Raw genomic sequence first — 17,682 nt, 5'->3', positions numbered from 1 at the left:
TTTACAGAAAATAAGTGGTTTCTATGTAACTATGTTCAGAATAATGACCATAACTTATAAAATGGTTATCAGGAATGGGCCATTGATAAGTATGGCAAACATGATTGTCATGAAATCTTATTTACATGATGCTGATGTAACATGATGTAGTAATAATGTAAAATTTTTTCATGTAGAGGCCAACAACACAATAAGCTTTGTTCCGTTAACGTCATAAATCAGTGGAGAAACTAAGTTTGTACATGAACGGGGAGAGTGTGGATGTTTGAATGTTGTTCTACACAACATAGGACGGCAAACATTAAGTTTGCCTCAATCATTATAAAATATATTCAGAAATAAATAATTATGTTCAAGCATTGGATCTCTTTGTTCAAACACCCACCAAAACTTTTAAGTGTTGAGTACTTTCATCACATAAAAAGGATGCACTTCCCAAAATATATAAAAATGTTGACTGTAACACTTTACAATAAGGTTCCATTTGTTAACATTAGTTAACATGAACTAACAAAAACAATAATTTTACAGCATTTATTAATCTTGGTTAATGTAAATTTTAACATATAATAATACATTTTTAAAATCAAAAGTTGTATGTTAACTTTAGTTAATGCACTATGAACTAAGAATGAACAATTGCTGTAAAATATATAATGTGTGTTGTTAGTTCGTGATACCTTATGCATTAACTTATGTTAATAAATGGAACCTTATTGTAAAGTGTTACCATGTTAACTTTAGTTTCATCTGCACGGACAGCTAAGTAATCTTATCCTTGGTGTATGTTTCACATAACCACTGTCATATACTGTATATATATATATATATATATATATATATATATATATATATATATATATATATATAGAGAGAGAGAGAGAGAGAGATTACTTTGAATTTTACTTACATTTGTTCAAATAATATTTAGTTGTTTCAGAAGGAAAACATTTATCCATATAAATGATGCGATTCAAAGTGCAGTGGTGAAACATTTTCTTATGATGTGTTTCATTCATACGAGCAGACAGAGAAGTTTGATGTTTGGAGCAGAAGAAATAGAAATAAACCTTGTGTAAATTGTCAGCTTTACACTAAGCTAAAATGCTCTTTCTAGCCATTTTACATGCACATGTTACTAGGAACAATCAACAATTCACATTAAGCATAATAATTTTTTTTCTAGTAAGACTTTTGATATTAGGGCAAAAATCGTATTCTTGATAATAATTTTTGTATTGATGTTCGAAATCGCTTCCGTCTGCCTCTTTACTGCAAAAACTGCTTGGCGAACTCGTTGACGGTGCCGCCGAACAGGTCAAGCTGGGAGACGGGGGCGTTGAGAAAGCGGGCCTTGTCAACATCGCGCATCTCGACCATGTTCAGCCAGAGGTGACGTTCCTTTACCACGAGGGTGGCCATTGCCCACCCATGTGTCCTTCGTTGCTCTGAGAGCGAGGCCGGTGGCAGAGCGTAGTTTCTGCAGCACATCAGGGTCGGGACTACCCAGGTGCAGTTCTTTGAGTTTCTAGGCTTGGTGGACCTGCAGGAGAGCCATGGCATACAGGGCAGAGGTGGCCTGACCAGTGGCGATGTAGGCTTTCGATGTCAGTGTGACATCATCCTACAGGCCTTGGAGGGGAGTACCGGGCAATAGCAACCGCTCTGTCCACCTGGGGAGCCTCCATGTACCCGTGGGCCGCCCCACCTTCAAGGGTGGTGAGAGTGGATGAGCGAGAAGGGGGAGGGGGGGGCGTGGCTGGGAGCGGCGCCATGATCCGAGGTACCAATTGTCAAGCCATGAAGGCTGTGGGGAGGAGGGAGAGTTTCAGTCCAATCCGACGCTCACAGCAGCCCAGGAAAGCATGCCGGCCATCTGTCCATAAGCCTCAGACTGGGCAGGCTGACCTGATGGTGGCAGCGGAGTTGAGTCTTCTGCGTCAGACACCTGAATGCTCTCCAGCGGTGATGTCATCATCCAACGGTGAGGTCATCATCCAACTCAGGGGGCTTGAGGGAGAATGCGGGCTGGCCGTGTGGCAAGCCGCACTCACCTCGAGCACGGGCGGAAGAAAGCGAGCCCGCTGCCATCCCCAAAACGCCTCCATCACCAGCCGGGTCGTCCTCAATCCCTTAGGAAGGAGTGACGCGGGGGGTGACTGAAATGGCATTCACTTTGAAAAATGAAAGCCGGGACCACAACGTTGCCATGGTCATATTCTCGCATTGAGTACATGTACCATCCACAAACGCTGCCTCGGTGTGATCGCTACCCAGGCACACGAGGCAGTGTCTATGACCGTCAGACTTGGAGAGATATCGACCACATCCAGGAACTACACAGAGGCGGAAGGGCATGTTTAAAAAGACGCGTCCTGAAAAGGACGTTCAACGCCTGCTGTGTATGGCTCTTTTGTGAGTGAAAATATTCTCTTTAGAAGGGAAAATACTTCTCTTTTAGAGGTATACACTCTTTTAACAGAAGCAATGTCGAAGTTCCCAGGGACATGGACTGCATAGCGTGCTGAGAGGGAGAAAGCCGCTGGTAACGCGCTGTAGATCCAGCAGCAATGCTCTGTTTGTAGAGGTGAGTGGAAAAGTAGTGAGACTCAGCTTGCTGCTGCACAACCGCTCGGCTCCAAGAAAAAAATCTGACTAACAGACGCATGTTCGTTTCCCTTTATACCCGTATGTCCAGGGGCAGGACATGCAAATTCTCTCTGCCAATTTCTCATTGGCCTTTTCTCAAAACAGAGGTATACGAGGCTCTCAAGAAAGACCCCTTGTGTCACTACATTCAACACAATGTCGAGTGAGTGACAGAAGGACACATGAGGCGTCTATTTTTTTCAAACTAGAGTCTCTGATGTACTTATCCTCTTGTTTAGTTGTACATCTAGCCTTTCACATCTCTTTCTGTAATTTTTAGAGCCAGTTGTCCTTTGTCTTTGAAGACTGTAGTGTACACCTTTGTATAAAATCTTTCGTTTTTTGGCAATTTCAAGCATTGTCTAGCCTTCATTCCTCAAAACAATGATTGACTAATGAGTTTCTAGAGAAAGCTTTCTTTTATTTACTTTTTTTACCTAATAATGACCTTAAGACATTCCAGGGTTGCCAGGGTTGGGAGGGTTACTTTTGAAAAGTATTCCACTACAGATTACAGAATACATGCTGTAAAATGTAATTTGTAACGTATTCCGTTAGATTACACAAGGCCAGTAACGTATTCTAAATACTTTGGATTACTTTTTCAGCACTGGTAGATTTACTGTCAGTACAGTAAGACAAAATACACATGTTAAAAATACATTCACTGAAAAACCGAAATGTGTGTCATTTAATGACTTCCTGTTTTGTGGTTTTTCCCTCTGCAGCCATGAAGATGGTGATGGAAGTGCCGATGGGTAGCAGAGGTCTTAGAATCACAGCCAAGGGACCAGATGTGATTGGTGAGATAATGTATATGCTTTAAATACACTGAAATAAAGAATTTTGCCTTAAGGAAATTCTGCATTGCTCTTTTAATTAATTTTAACAATGTTTTTGATTCTACTGAAAATAATAAGAGGTTTTGACAGATACTAACTGTGTTGTCTAATGCTGCTGAGGTCTTCTTATCTGTGCATTATACTGTATTTGAGGGAGTTTCCATAAGCACTTACACATGAATATTTAATTATGTAGGCAAGGTATGGGGGCTTATGGGGAATGTCAATAGTTGTCAGTATTTAATAGGATTTATAGTCGTGTTTACAGCTCTGTTAGGGTTACCAATACTGTTGTGTTAAATTATAGTTTTGTTTAAAGTCACCAATAGGTTAGTGTTCCTTTTGATTATGTTGGGCCTTGTTCAATTAGTTCTAAATGCTAGATCATAGTTGTGATCCTGTGTGCGGGTTGTGCTGTACTCAGAAGAGTTCATTTGCAGCCTTATATAATTTATTCATTTTGCAGAATTAAATAGACTTGGTATTACTGACTTTGCTTTATTGTATAACTGAGCCAGCAGTGTTACATAAGTATAACTTTTGCTGCATTTTTACAATATAAATTTAAATGGAGGTCTGAGCTCTCATGCTGTCATATTTTTAAGGCCAGTTCCTTTATTGTACCTCTCTATTTGGAACATATTTGCCTCTTTAATGAAGATGTGACAGTGCAGCTCATCAGAGGCATCTAAAATTCACTTTCCAAAGAGCTCTTCCAGCAACTGAAATATAAGTCTTAACTTCACAATACTTCAAAAGTGACACTGCCGAACTGCATATAACAGTCGCCTGGTGTAGTAGCATAGTGTGGGAATGCATATGGATTTTCTATCTGTATTTAGCTAGAAAGACCTAAAAAGAGAGAGAGAGAGAGATTTCCTATTACCTGAGTGGGACTGGCAAATGCCAAGAGGTTTGAGGGAACTTTGGTATAAAATAGAAGAATGGAGCGTTCATGCAGGCTAATTTGCGGTGGCTGAGAGCCCGGCACTATGAAGACGGGGCCAACAATCTACCAGACTTCCATAACAGACACGTGGGCTATGCTGAAGTCCAATCCCAGTGAGCTGTACCACATCCGAAAGATGCACACTCAAACATATACACACTTCCATACCTCAGCAATCCTTTGATTCCCTGTCCTCAACACACAGTGATATCTAAGTCCTCTAACCTATCCAGCTTTGTTTTTTATAGCTTTTACCTTATTGGTTCTAATAAAATCTAATTTAGGGCATTTAGTGGATGTTTTCAAAAATGGAGTTTGAATGACCTGAAAATTAAATACACCAGCTATCCCAAAGCTCACATAATGAATCCGGAAATGTTCTCCATACAGAAAATGCCTTACAGGAGAAAAGACTAAAGAAAACCAAATGAAAACAGAACTCTAATGATCCAATACATAACATTCAAGTTCAGGAAAATAAATCAGAAGCCCTATAGCTCTATATAATCACATTTCCTGTAGAGTGAGTCTAGGTAGGATTTCTGCATAGAGACATTTTATATAGTGTATGAATAGCTTTTTTAATTGTTTAAAGTTGTAAAATATCAAACTGGTTTCTGTTGTTCTTGACGATTTCATTGATACACTGTCTTTGGAAAAATTGCAGATCCTTAAATAGTAGAGTAAATTAAAGTAAATACAGTCTGCAGAGTAAGTAAAGAGCATTGAGTAACTCTGAGCAGAAGGTAAGCTGGTAAGCAGAAATAACTGGTCAAAATGTCACGAAAACAGCAGCAGCTGAATATTATTATACCCTCTTCTCAAAACAGCTCACCACGAGGTTTATTTTCCACGTCGGCCATTCTTTACTTCTAGTGGGTGACTTCTGATAAAAGTTGGCACTGTCAATTACAGTTAACATGCATTCACTTAAACAAGCTGTTTGTATTAAGATTTTTCTATGATGTGGTAAGTTACAGATTGAAAGGCCGTTAGGAACTTAATGTGAGAGTTAGAGAACTCAACGTCCCTGCTGTTAATACAAAGATTGTAATGTTTATTTTTATTTCATATTCTTCCAGATAAGACTCAAAGTCAGCGTGAAACTCTGTTTGCAACCCTAGATCATTTCAGTAATCGAACAAATTTCTAAGCGAAACATGATATTCAGTGTGGACAAAAAGTAAGGGGACTTGATTTTTTTAAACTGGGAATTAACTGAATCATGAAAAGTTGAGGTGAGAGACCGAGAATACCGAAAGTTCAAATCTGGCTTATGGCATTTCCCAATACTGTTCCATCATACAGTACCCTTTCTACTTGCCTTTCAATAAAAACTGGCAAAATGACCAACATTCATATCATACTGTAAAACATTTCACTGATTGGTGTAACAGTCTGTTCATTGACCATCTGGAACTGGGAGGTACTTGTCGAAATCACAAGCTCCAATCAGATTGTTCTTCCAGAAGTGTAAAGGTTTTTATCAGTCCACTGGGAAACAAAATTGTGTTAAAAACAGGTACATGGATGATATTATAAGTCCTTGTGAAGAATACCTAATCACTGGATTTGAAAATGATGTGTGTGCTTTTGGCTTCAAAGCTTTGAAAGGTACTCAAGAGTTTTGTTTGATACACTCAGAAGCAACTGGAAATTAATGAACTGGGGTGCATTTTCAAAAAGCATTGATAGCCAACTATGGTCACAAGTTCCATCGTTACCAACATCATTCAACAATCTGGTGTTCCCAAAACCATAGTTCCAACAAATATTCGCAAACAACATCGCAGATTTGTGTGATTGGAACTACATAATTTCACTTCACTGAGGCTTCTATATCTATTATCCCATATATATATATATATATATATATATATATATTCTGTCAAAACTTTAACAAGTTTATATGCACTTCAGAAAACTGATTATTCCCGGGATTTGCTGGAAGTGGCATTCTGAAACGTCCCGTAAACACGAATGCAGCTGCTTAGGGATTAAAAGCTGTTAAGAGAACACACTTTAACACAGTTTCTGTCGGAGAACACTGCTTATGTGTCCATGTTAACAAATAAGTGAAGTTCTTATATGTTTTTGAAGAGTGCGAGTAAAGACAAAAACATACTCTGATTGGTCACTTTTCACTTCTGTCAGAATATACTCTAGTCTTCCTATCTAAGTGGGCAGTACTTAACCAGAATAAGGTTTAAAGTGAACCAGACTTTATGCTGTCTTTGGTCATTCATTGATTGATAAGGTTTTCATTTTACATGTCTGCAAAAATGTAATGATTAAATGCTAAATTTCAGTTATCGAAGCCCATGCACCTAACAGCAAGAGAGAGGAGGTCGTGTTCAGCTCTTCTGGTTCTCACACTCTTGGTAACAACACTGTGGAGTACCAGAGAGGAGCAGATAGACAAACCCTCCGCTGCTTTGGACCACTTTCTACAGATTTCACCATTAAGGTGGGTGTCCGAAGGCTAGTGATGAATTTTATCAACAGGTAGTGCTAGAAAATCATTCTTTTTGTTTTACAGCCTAAGTTATTTACTTGAATTACTCCTTAGATTCTAAAGCAATAGTTCACCCAACAAATTAAAATTTTGTAATAACTTTGTCATCCTTATGTTCCAATCCTGTATTATTTTCTTATGATGTTAAACACAAAAACTGAATGTTATGCACTGTCTTGATTCCTCTTTTCCATCCCATGGAAGTAGATGTCATTTACACGGACCAACCATCAAAAGGCGTTGTTTTTTGTGTGAAACAAATCAACATTAAAGGCATTATTCACTATAAATCTTCCCCTCTGGTGCAGCTCTCATATTACATTTGTGTTTTTGTCTATTACAAAAAAATATGGTGCCTTTAGATGTGACACCACAGGTTTGATGTTATTGATACCAAACTCAATTGGTTCTTGCATCATGTGATGGAAAATCTGTTTGATAATGTTGCAGGACATTTCAAAGGAACACATTTTGTCAAGAGAAATTAATTTCTCTGTGTAGGAAACCTGTGAATGACAACTAAAAACATTTATACTTCAAAGCCACAAGATAATAATTGTTTACCTGCCTGAAACTGTCTGTGTGAAACTGTAAACAAACAACACCATAATCCTGTCAGACATTTCTCATTCAAGCCCACGACATTCACCTTCATGATTAGTCAAGACTCACAACACTACGGCTTTACAGTAATTGAACATGACGCAATACTCTAGTTAATTGAAACAGTATGCAAAGGCTGTTTAACTAATCATCACAGCTCCAGAAATTAAGACTAGACCATATTCAGTGGCAAATAATGCATGCTGCATTTCATATGGAACCAGCGACATCATGTCATTTTTGAAATTGGACTGTGGCCCCATAAGGAAATTTGGTTCTAATAAGATTTCCTTATGGGGCCACAGTCCAATTTCATGGTAAACATGGTAAAATTATTTGGTTTTTAAAAATTAATGGCTTTTATATGGTAATGGCTCTCTTTGTTTTGTGACGTGACAAAGAATGTGACCACTGAAGGTAACCATGATAATTATTTGCTAGTTGCTAAACTTCTAAACAGAAAGAAACGTACGCTCATATGAGATGACGTCTTCAGTCATATCAGTCAAAAAAGCTGCATATGTACATAAGTACATATGGTGCTGGGTGCTTATTCATGAGTGCCACCATATTGAGATCATATGTCCAGACAAATTTTACCATTTGTAATTGGACTCATTCACTTGTGTAATAAATGAATCATGGATGACTGAGAATAGCCCGTATATGCAATGGCTTTGGTAACAGAGAACTTGCTTGATGCTGCATCTATGTCCCTAATAGTCAGCAGAACGTAAACTCAATACAGTATTACTGAGTGCACCTTTAAAAGTCAACTTAAAAGTACCAATTTGGATCAGTCAGATAATGAGTGAATTTTGGCCAGAGAGTATTCTGCAGAGATGGGCTACTTCTATTAAAATAAATGGGAGATATTGTAATGCCCAATAGTCAATGTATATAGAAAGGAAGTCCCACCTTACAGGTAGAAGAGCTGATCACCTTTTAGATACAAATGTTGTCTGTCAATAAACTCAAGAATGAGCATGCGCATTAGGTAAGATGGGAAAATTGTGTTTTTAGCATAATCTGAGGAAAAGGAGCACAATTTATGATACCAGTTTTGTCCGATTTTACTGCTGATTTGAAATATGTTCTTTGATCGTTTTCTTAACTGTTTTGGAGATTTCAGTCTTTCCCCATTCAAATAGATAGGAGCTGCACTTGTATGCCACTTCTTTACATAAATAGCTGCCCGAGAGCGTTTCAATGATGGCCATCAGTGGACTGACTTGCTAAATAAGACTTTGATTTTGGCTCTTCTCAGGTGAAGTATGCTGGCACTAAAGACACAGTTATGCAGTTCATGTTCTACCAGCCCATTCGCTACCAGTGGAGGGAGACTGACTTCTTTCCCTGCTCTGTAACCTGTGGAGGAGGTAAGAGTTATTGATTGTTCTCCTTGATATGAATCTAGTTTGATAGTTAGCAGACTCTTTTAAGCAACTTACTACAGGGACATTCTTCCAAAGCAACCTGTGGTTAAGCACAGTTTGTGAATTACATTTGTGTATTTTACTCTGCATATTATTCAATTGAATAAACCAATTCAATTTAAATGTGTATTTAAAGTAAGTAATTATTTTCAGTGCAAATATGCCTCTTTGCTATGCCAACTAAACTAATTATAGACTGGACCTAATTCCCAAAACTCAGCATGGCACAATTAACTTTGTCCAGTGAGCCAAGTGTCAACATTCTTAAAGACCTTTTGTGAAATAGCCTATTCAGGCAAATTCAACTTTGAGTGAATGCAGAAGTAACTACATCTACTATAGTATATACACACTTTGACTAACTTGTAATCAAACTTTTGTTGCTAAAACATTGTTTGAAAACAATTTTTTATTATGTAATATGTTGTATTCAAACTGAATGTACTTTTTAAGATAACTTCAACATTATGTGTTCAAGCTTCAAAGGGATAATTCACCAAAAAATTTAAATTCTCTCATCATTTACTCACCTCATACTATCCTACATGTGTATGACTTTATTCTTCTGCAGAACCCAAACAAATATTTTAGAAGAATATTTCAGCTCTTTAGGCCTATACAATGCAAGTTAATGGCGACCAGACCTTTCAAGCTCAAAATCTCACATATAGGCAGCATACAGGTAACCCATATGACTCAACTGGTTAAATATGTGACCTCAGAAGGGATATAATAGGTGTGGGTGAGAAACAGATACATTTTTAAGTCCTTTTTCACTATAAATCTCCACTTTTGCAAAATTCTAATTCAGGACCACTGGAGTTGTATGGGTTACTTTTACCATGACTGTGCTTTTTTGAGCTTTAAAGGGCTCATTACCATTCACTTGCATTGTATGGACCTAAGAGCTGAAATATTCTTCTCAAAATCTTAATTAGAGTTCAGAAGATGAAAGAAAGTCATACACTTCTGAAATGGCATAAAAGTGAGTAAATGAAGAGAGAATTTTCATTTTTGGGTCAACAATCCTTTTAATGTAGGTTAAATTTGGTACTAAAATGGCACATTTACCACAATGCTACAGCCACCAGATCAAGGCTCTGTTCCAAAGCCTAGTGAGCTGCCTTGCTTTTTACTGTCTACATAGGCAGCCTTCTGAGTCAGCACCATAACTAAGTTGGAAATTGAATATTCTTCATACTGTAGGTAGCAACTCCGAGTTCCATACAAATACTGTAGCATTCCACATGGGAGAATCAAATCATCATTGATTAGTAGAGTTTGACGTTATGATGTTGCTAAGCTAAATTGCAATACTCTAAGCATAAAAAATACATAACACACAATCTATAGGTTAACATTTGCTTTGTCATATGTCCACCCTTTTGGCTTATCTTGAAAGACAGTGATTATGTAGGTAATTTAACATTTTGGGATTAGCATTACTTTTGATGTCCTTTGTCTTACCACTGAAGGTTATCAGCTCAATTCAGCTGATTGCATGGACATTCGTTACAACAAAGCGGTTGCAGAGCATCTCTGCCACAGCTACCCAGAGAACACCAAACCTAAGCCCAAACTGAAGGAGTGCAACATGGATCCCTGCCTTGAAAGGTTGCTTCTGTCTCAGTATCTGCAAGACACCCTTAATGACATAACACAAGGAGTTCATCTGAAAAGAATAGACCTGGTTAAAACACAGTAGATTACTTCTTATGCATGAGCTTATAATGTCATTATTTATATTAGTGTGGGTAACTGCTTAAAGGGCTAATGGTTTTTATTTCTCTGCAGTGATGGCTTCAAGGAAGTGATGCCCTACGACCATTTCCAACCTCTTCCACGGTGTGGAATCAATTACAGTGTACAACACACTACAAGACATAAAACACACCACACTTACCACTCACAAATTGATAAGTCTTTTATAGTGGACTTTAGATAACTTGTACTACACATTTATTCTCATACGTAAAAACATATAATTTATAAAGGAATGCTTTAAGCCATCTCTGGTTCTAAAAGTCATCAAGAAATGACGTTCACAACCCGTTTTATTTTATTTGACCCATTTCGAGTGCAACATGATATTCAACAAGAAACATAATTAAGGAGGGACTTAAAGGGAATTAATTAAAGAGATTGTGAAAAGAGGTCTCTATGTGACAGGTGGCAGGAGAGAGGTTAAAAAAGTGTGAGGAATTTGTTACAACAGCTGTAAAAGGAAAGTTATTTCAAAAGTAGCGCAATTATTATATTTTGATGAAATTTCCTTCAGAATAATGTGCACTACTGGATCATGCACACACATCATGCTTTTTAAAATTATTTTTAAATGTTCCTTTAGGTTCACTTATAATATTAGTAAAACATGATCATTTTCCACCCTCATACTGACCCTCTGTCAGAAATGCTTGGGTTTGGTGCTGCTTCTCCTTTAAGACTTGACAGTACACGCCCACTATTATGATTGGCTCTCTACTCTTGATTGACCTGCTCACTCTAATTGCCATGTCAAAGCTCACTGCTACTGTGCAGGCTACAAAAATTATTAAAGATAAAGTAGGCATTGATGTGTTGTTGTGGAGGTGGTTCAGAGATGGAAAGTAACAAATTACAACTACTCTCGTTACTGTACTTGAGTACAAGTATAAATAAATAATAGTACTTGTATTTTGACTTAAAAATGAAGTATTCAACTTTGCTTCAGTTATTTTTCACCACAATTACAAAATACAAAAAAAAAATTGGGAAGAAGAAAGTTATAAGCTCTAAATCTAAAACTAGTTTAAATATAAACTAAAACATGCTGTGTGCGGCACAATGTAAGCCCACAGGGCACAGCATCATGAGCACAGCAGCTTGCATAAACTGCCGCCGTTATCTTCTCTTCTCTAGCTTCTTCAAGACTTTCTGCCCTGTCACTATATAAGAACTGTAATACTGTGATTTACTGCATATTTCATTTTATTCTGGCAAGTAGCCGTTCATTCAGGTATGAGGGAACCGTTTTAACATGTTTAACCACTGATCAATCTTCACATGTTTTTAAGGTAGGCAATGTTTTAACTATTCTCGCTCATGGTGCTGTTCTGTACTTCCAACTGCTAGAGGCCAAAAGTGTGCAAGGGATGGATGTTATATAAAGAAGGTATGAGAAATCACTAAACATAATGTAACCAAATTTAATACAATAATACATATACAGAACAAACACTTTTAGTATTTGAATCAATCATATCTCTCACTAAACACTGACCTTGTTTTATTCAGTTGGCATGTAGGAGTTGATGAAAAATCTGGATAATTGCTGCAATATCATAGAGGATACGTTTCCTCTATGATATTGCATTATATTAGTAATATACAGTATATTTATTTAATAACTACTTAATAAAATACTTGGGCATACGTGAATGAGAATAAACCTGAAATAGGAATGTGTTTCAGTCTCAATACACATTATGTAGTTTAGAGACAGTTTAGAGACATTTAGAATGTTAAAAATGGCTTTTTCTATTTAAATAAACGTTAAAAGTTTCTATTTGTCCAAGAATCCTCATGCAGCAATGCAGGTCTTTGGCATTTAGAAGCTACTAGTTTAGGACCTGTGAGGAGTATGTTTCTCAAAACAGAGACTATGATTCACAGTACTTGACTATTTGTTGTGCTTCTGGCCATCCACTTCCCTCTCTATCCTGGTTAGAGATAATCTTTTCAAAACAGTAATGCATGGAATAGCCTTCATCTCTCTAAAACAAAATACTTCTGGAGATAATAGAATTTTAGGAGAATTTATGTGTTTCTTTTTGCCTATTTTTAAAACCAGAATTTGACTTGCTAGTGTAAAGAAACTTGTAAAAACTCAATACCTCAGCAAATGAGGAAAAAACACACTGTATTGTGATTTCGTCATTGTAGTGCAACCATTTTCAATTGTTCAAATATTAAGAAAATTGTACCAAATTTGCACTTTAGAATGCTTTTTTAAGGAATAGGTGACACAGTACATATAAATTCTATTATTTGCGACAAATTAAACAGACATACAGAGCAGGTTGGTGTGGAAAATATATATTTTAATTTTAATTTGAAAGAGACACTTTCATAATACACATAAGTAATACACAACATAGTTGAAACACTACCATTTGTTCCACAAAAGTGTGCTCACTTGTATCCTCAGCTGACCATCATTCCGAGAGTCCACCTATTCTCGATCATAAACAGGCAATTATTTTAATAAAAAATAAAATAATTAAAGATGATTATACAGTGTTTTTACAATTATTGTGATATAACTGAAAGGGTATGTGTATTTTCTTCAGTATAAGTTCTGGAAAGTCCATCAGCTTTCTCCAGCGACTCAAGCCGTTGCCAATTTCGATTCTCAATAAGAAAATGAAAAGGAAAAGAAAACAAAAAGAAAACAAAAAAGAAATCCCATTGGCAAATGGATGAGGAAAAGCAACTGGCAAATTAATTAAGAAAAGCAATTGCCAAATACTTTTTTAAAATGCAATTTATAGGTGCATTTCAAAATGACTTATTAATGTGTGATTTTATTGCTAAATATAAGTATATTTTGAAACATGAATTAAATCAATTTAAATGTGTCTATTTATTTGTCCATTTATACATTTATTTTAAGTTTATTTATTTACATTTTAATTTTCAATTTAATAGATTGTTAATTTATTCCTTCATTCCTTTTTAAATGGCACTCCTGGGCTTCCATACCACCCTTCACTCCAGTGTTTTTGCTGTATTAATGTTCAATGCGTTAATTGCGAATAAGAAAAATTTACGTTAAACTTTTTTCATTAATCACATGTTTAATATGTTAATTCTGACAGCTCTAGTTCACATGTGTATTTTGCCATGATATAGGTGGGAGCAGAACCCGTGGACATCATGTTCAGAGTCATGCGGAGGAGGTACTCAGGAGAGAAGTGTCATATGTGTAGAGGAGGACATCCACGGTCAGAATATGCAGGTGGAGGAATGGAAGTGTACACACTCCCCTAGACCAATCAGCAAACAGAGCTGCAACATATTTGAGTGTCCACAGTGGATGGCCATGGAGTGGTCACAGGTGAACGAAATATCATTGACCTCTTCCTCCATTTCTGTACACCACTGACCATATTTAGCTTTTTTCCAGAATCAAGTGAGCTGTCTCTGTCTAACCCAAATGGAACGTAGCTCATAAGTCTTCATAAGCAGCAACTGACAATGTTATGACAATAACATTTCTCACATGTACTACACAATAGACTCAACACTCACAATTGAATGCAACAGTAGGGTTTCAGAAATAAAATTGGCAGATGCTGTTTGCACCCTGGTGCAAATAAATGTAGATGCTATTTACACCCAATTGCATATAGTGGTAAATATTATTTGCACCCCAAACCTGGTACAAATAAGGGTAGATGCTATTCGTACCCTGGTTTTTCTACCTACTGCACACCTATGATGCCTTATAATACTGGTCAGTTCGCTCTTGGTTTCAATAGACCTTTTGTGGCTTATTCATTTTGTTTTATAATTATATGTCACACCACTAATACAGACATATTAATAATATGGTCACATACTGTATTACCACAGGAATGAAATGGGTGTATTTTTATGTGTTCTCTCCAGTGTACAGTTACCTGTGGCCCAGGTTTGCGTTACAGAGTTGTGCTGTGTGTGGATCACAGGGGGCAACATACCGGCGGTTGCGACCCTCACCTCAAACCCCATATCAAGGAAGACTGCCTGGTACCCGTCGCCTGCCACAAACCACGAGGTAGAAACAACTTTGCGTTGGTTCTTTACCTTGTGAGAGTATTGAGGACAGAGAAGTTAACATGATGTGATAATTTAATATACAGTACGTAAAAAACACGAAACACAATTATGTGCTAAATAATATTTTTTTTAATTGGATTGAACAATTGTTTTTCTCAATACTGACATGGGCTGCACAGTGGACTATTACCTGACACGTTGCAGCATTAAGTGTGGACTCGGAGGAGGCATTTGGGGCAGGACCATACTTGCATTTTATTCCATATCAAAGTATCAATTAAAAATAGTTCAATATAATTAAATTTAACTAAAAATTTTATTGAAATAATCCATTTTATTATTTATTGTGGACTTTTTATTTTTAACATACATTTTTATGCTTATTAGAGACATACAGAGGTGCTTCCAGTGCAGAACTTTCCACATCTGTCACTAATGAGGGACCATTTAATTTAAGGCAGCTTAGAAGGCAGCTTTCTCTGTATGCAGTCGACAGCAAGGCAGCTCAATAGGTTATGGAACAGAGCCAAAATTATTTCAGTTAGGTTACAGTCTGTGCCTGCAGCTGCCAGTGAGGAAAACGGAGTGTGCCGCAGACAGACGCTTAAGCATGTGTTCTGAATATAAAATTCATCATAAGTGCTTAATGACACCTAAGCTCAATGAGAGTCAGTCACTGTGTTTCTTACTCTTGATATTTCTATTGTTACTACTAGCCATCGGTGAGATTAAATAGATAGCAAATGGAGACTGTTCTATAGCTAGGAGAGATCTCAACAATATCTCACACTGTGCTCTGATTTCCCAGATACCAAAGTCTGAGATACAAAAAGTCAATATTTCAATATAACCTCAAACATTTCTCATCACAATCTCCCAAGTCCAAATTATATGATCTATGCTAAAAGTATTTTTTTATTATTTATTTTGAGGAGAAACATCTGGGATAAAGTTTATAATCACTTAAAGGGTAACTAAACACCTGCTCAGAGTCTGACTCCACCCACTAGAAATATTTGAAAATGCTGGAAAAGTGGGCAGACCCCGGCGGGGATAGAGGGAACGAACCGAGTGCGGTGCTGAGCGGGGGACTCGTAGTGACGGATTAATTGACAGCTGCTGTCAGACTCTATGTTATTATTATTCCTCACACTACGTCAGCTGTCACCGCTTACGTCACGAAGTACCGCAAACAGCCAATAGGAAAATGCAACTGCAGTAGCCACCATTCAACCTGAAGAGGGCAGCACTCAGACGTTTTTACACCATATATTGTAGAATTAAAACACTTTATACACAAATGTCAAAAAAATTACTTGAATCAATGACCAGTACTAATAAAGCCCCATGCTTACAGATCATTAACTAAAAAAAGTTGGTTTAGGGTTTAGTTACCCTTTAAAAGAACTCCATTTTTTGCGTGATGCGCAGCATGGGGGTTGAAGTGACGCGAGCGCGAAGTGATCGTCTGTGTTCCATGACTGCTTTCGGGTCCTTCAATAACGTATAATGTGCGATGGAGTTTCTGGTGCCCCACTAGGTTAAGATACCTAGAAAGTTTTGCTGGTAAAAGCAAGGTGATGAAAACCAACATGCCAGTATCCCATGGAGGGTACCAGCATCCAAAAAGTATGCTGGTGACAAGCTATGGTGGTCTTTTCAACAGTTTTTCTTTAACAAGGTCATACATCATTTAATGGTTAATCTTAAGTGTATGAGTGCATATTTCAGGGCATATATTTTTTTGTAAACCTGTCACAATGATATTCAAACTTTGCAAAGAGGCTATTATTAAAGGATGGGGCATGTGGACTTTCAATAACAGCCTCTTTACAACAATATTGAGCCCCACGGCAAACCCAGAGGTTGAAAGTAAAAGTAGAGCAACTGTTTCTCCTTTAACATATGAAGATAACTTTTACATACTGAAGGAGTCTTCCAGGAATGCTATATTGCAGCAAAATAAAAAATTAAAAAACACTTAAATTTACCCTCTTATTTATAAGATGTCAGAGAGAGGGTGAACAAAAATGTGCGGCCATAAAAAACATGACTATTTTTGACACACAAATAAAATAAAATAAATTTGACCTCTGTGTGTCTCTTGAGCTATGAACGTCAATTCTGTGGTCAGAGGTGGTTTCTTTTAATTAAGGAACATTGCGAAATTGATACCCTGTTTATCTTTTAAGGACATGGAAGTTGTTATACGTGCTTTTATTTCTTCAAGATTAGATTACTGCAATTCATTGCTCTGTGGCATTTCTCATACTTCACTGTCACGTCTGCAGTTAGTCCAGAATGCTGCTGCCAGATTGCTGACTGGAACAAAAAACCACAACACCATATCTCCGGTGTTAGCATCTCTTCATTGGCTTCCATTCAAATCTAGGATTCAGTTTAAGATTTTATTATTGACTTTTAAGGGATTACATGGCATGGCTCCTCCCTATATTACGGATCTCCTTCAGCATCACATAGAAGGTATTAAGGTCTTTGCAGAGTTTACTTTTAACGATCCCCAAGTCCCATCTTAAGTCAAAAGGAGATCGGGCCTTTTCAGTGGCAGCACTACGGCTTTGGAATTGCCTTCCACTACATATCAGGTCCTGTACATAAGTCAATGTTCTTAAATCTTATTTAATGACTCACCTTTTTTCACTTGCTTTTAACTGTGCTTAATGTGGGTTGCTTATTTTATCATGTGTTATTGTATTTCCTACATTCTGTATGTAGAGTATATGATCCGTTTATGCTATAATGTGATATATTGTGCTTGATTGATTATGAAAGAGCCACCTGTGAGCAATCAGCCTGATCTCACAGTGAAATCGTAAAGAGTAGACCGACTTTTCTTTTGGCAAAACCGTTATACATTGATCGAAATTT

At 37.1% G+C, this 17,682-nt stretch overlaps 1 protein-coding gene across 1 annotated transcript in view; it reads left to right on the top strand.

Annotated features, from left to right (window-relative positions):
• Positions 1-17,682, top strand: part of LOC127658428 (ADAMTS-like protein 3) — a 233,453-nt gene that overhangs the window by 150,846 nt on the left and 64,925 nt on the right. Inside the window, exons 8-14 of the mRNA XM_052147719.1 lie at positions 3,378-3,452; positions 6,750-6,907; positions 8,826-8,937; positions 10,470-10,608; positions 10,789-10,839; positions 13,885-14,089; positions 14,644-14,791. Of these exons, the coding sequence (XP_052003679.1) occupies positions 3,378-3,452; positions 6,750-6,907; positions 8,826-8,937; positions 10,470-10,608; positions 10,789-10,839; positions 13,885-14,089; positions 14,644-14,791 (888 nt within the window). The remainder of the gene's footprint in view (positions 1-3,377; positions 3,453-6,749; positions 6,908-8,825; positions 8,938-10,469; positions 10,609-10,788; positions 10,840-13,884; positions 14,090-14,643; positions 14,792-17,682) is intronic.

Source organism: Xyrauchen texanus, chromosome 2 (assembly GCF_025860055.1).
Source record: "Xyrauchen texanus isolate HMW12.3.18 chromosome 2, RBS_HiC_50CHRs, whole genome shotgun sequence".
In the NCBI taxonomy this organism is placed as follows: domain Eukaryota; kingdom Metazoa; phylum Chordata; class Actinopteri; order Cypriniformes; family Catostomidae; genus Xyrauchen; species Xyrauchen texanus.
Note: the sequence above shows the minus strand (reverse complement) of the source record. Positions and strands in the feature narration are given on the sequence as shown.